This window comes from Charadrius vociferus, unplaced genomic scaffold (assembly GCF_000708025.1).
Source record: "Charadrius vociferus isolate BGI_N301 unplaced genomic scaffold, ASM70802v2 scaffold188, whole genome shotgun sequence".
NCBI lineage: Eukaryota > Metazoa > Chordata > Aves > Charadriiformes > Charadriidae > Charadrius > Charadrius vociferus.
In genome coordinates, this window is record NW_009649706.1 from 266,599 (window position 1) to 269,067 (window position 2,469).

The following is a 2,469-nucleotide window of genomic DNA, read 5'->3' on the forward strand; positions in this document are numbered from 1 at the left end:
CGTCGCTTTGCCGGTGATTATGCATGGTCGGCCCCGGGCCGGTGGTCAGAGACCGTCGTCCGGAGGCCGTCGAGCGGACAGCGAGTGCGCCTGCATCTCTCCTTTGGCTGATGTCCCCGCCGTCCCCCGCCTAGGCTAGAGTAAGCCGAGAACCCGCTTCTCGGGAGGAGGGAGACCTACAGCCATGTATTTTCTCAGCGGCTGGCCCAAGAGGCTGTTGTGTCCTCTGGAGTCCCTGGAGCAACCGCTTCACATCCAGACGGATCCCCGGAGAGCTTTCTTCGCAGTGTTATCGCCATCTCAGCTAAGCATCTGGTACTGCAGAGTGAGTATCCATCCTCCTATCAGCCCGCGGACCCTGCTTTCCCAGCTGAAAAGCCCTCTCATCTGTAAAATGTTGTTGGTTTTTTTTTTTTCGTTCCTGTTCCGGAAAGGGTTGTAAAATTTGGGACTAAAGCTTACAGAATGCATCATTATTTGTGAATCAGAGCAATTAAGCACGGTGTTTACTGAGGGCAATGTAGTGTTAAAATATGTAAGATCAGCCTACTTGGAGTTAACAGCTGTTATTCCTGAAAATGAGACTTCGAACCAACTTAATATTAAGACTGTAGCGATGCTTTTTTTTTTTTGCAAATATGCTTCATGTCTTCTGCCTTCATATGTATTACGTAAAAGAACGTGTTAACGTAAGAGATATGAAACACTTTTTTTTTTTAGAAAACACAGAACAGACTGTAAAATTCCGTGTAATGTTATAACACAGAAGTTAACAAACTTTTCTTTTTATGAAGAGTTTAAAACTTTTACGGCCCTAAATAGAAGAATTGTCATGGCTTTTGCATGGAAGTTGCTGCTCTAGCAACGTCCAGTTTGAGAGTATGTGAATAACTTTCATCAAAGGCCTTGCTTTTAATTAACTTTGAATAAGTGTGGCAACAAAAGTGCTGGTTTTCAGTTTGATTTGATGCAGTCAATGAAACAGCTGTTGTATTGACTTTAAATTTTGATACTACATCCTTTTAAATACTGCCTAGATTAGACCCTAAATCTGCCTATAAATATCTCCAACTCCAGATAATTTATAGAGTTCATCTCCGATTACAGGAGAAAACTAACAATCCAGTTTCAAAAAGCTGGTAATGAAAGGTATCAAATGATAGTCATGGCCTTAAAATCTTGTTTTAAGTTATACTGAGATTTCATCACTTTACCTTGTGTTGCTTTCTTCATGACTGTTCATTAGCTCCTGGGTGGGGTGCTGATGCTGTTTTTTTAACCTATACAAGTATACAATTAGGGCATATCAGCCCAGTAACTATGCTGTGTGAACATCATCATGTGGCCTCTCTTTTCTTAGGTTTGTGGCACATTGTATAGATAAAGTGTACGCTCTTCTAGCTTTTGCCTGTTGTTAAACCTGTAGTTATAATCTGTCAACAGAGCACAACTGATCTGCTTTTCCAGGAAAATTTAAAAAACAACAGGCTTGTAGAGTATTTCTCAGGACGTGCCATTGTCTAGAATGTAGTTTACTTTATGGTCTGTTCCTGAGGACAACGTTCATTAACTTACATGCTTGGACTTGTTTTGAAATGTTCAATGTTGTATAACTGGCTACAGTTATACAGTGAAAAGAATTCACTCGATGCAGAAAAGTTGAGCAAATTTACAGGTCATTAAAATTTTGTAAAGACATATTAATTCAATATGTAATGGGTGCTTTTGAGGAAGGTGCTGACTTTGCCAGGCTTGATCACTGACTTGGTTGTAGTCTAAAAAGTACCTTACACTCTCATCACCTGTGGACATCCTCTGTTAGGGAAATCCTGTAAGACAAACATTTCTGTTAAGGGCATTTTTTTTAAGAGACTCCCTTGCATTATTTTTATGCATGTAGCTGGGGTTGGTGTGTGTGGTGTTTATTTTATTGGGGGTTTTTTTTGGTTTGTTTTTTAAAATCATTTTGGACTTCTGTAAAACAAACTGAAATTATTGTATTCTAGAAAATGTTTTCATTTGTCAGAAGTATCTTTTTTGGAACAAGACTAAATTCTGGTCAGGTTGAACTAATTCAATTTCTTGAACTAGAAAAGCCTTCAGGCTAATGTTCTTGTTAAGACTTATTACTATCTCAACTATGTAAGAAAGGTTTCATGTCAGAATGAGGGGATGAGGCTGGTGAAGTTTTCTTGAATTTTTCAAGAACAGGGGGCCCTTTGAAATACTTCCAGGCATATGAATTTACATTCAGTATGTGTATTTTTCAAGTGCGGTGGTAGTGTTTAAAGTATCTTTTCACCAACCTGAACTAAGGAAAGTTTATCCCTAAGTGTGGGTTATTTTCTGGTTTGGAAACAGTATAGGTGTTGAGATTAGAAACTGGGGTAGATAGCGTGGGCAAAACCAGGTGGAATTCTGTTAGTGTTTTTGACCCAAAAAGTTCTTGACTATTTTGCATGTTATTTT

At 39.1% G+C, this 2,469-nt stretch overlaps 1 protein-coding gene across 2 annotated transcripts in view; it reads left to right on the forward strand.

The window, feature by feature from the left end:
- Positions 1 to 184: 184 nt before the first annotated feature.
- RIC1 (RAB6A GEF complex partner 1) overlaps positions 185 to 2,469 on the forward strand; it is a 43,893-nt gene continuing 41,608 nt past the window's right edge. For both annotated transcript variants that reach the window (XM_009890658.1, XM_009890659.1), the window contains exon 1: positions 185 to 325. In XM_009890658.1, coding sequence (XP_009888960.1) covers positions 185 to 325 — 141 coding nt within the window. The remainder of the gene's footprint in view (positions 326 to 2,469) is intronic.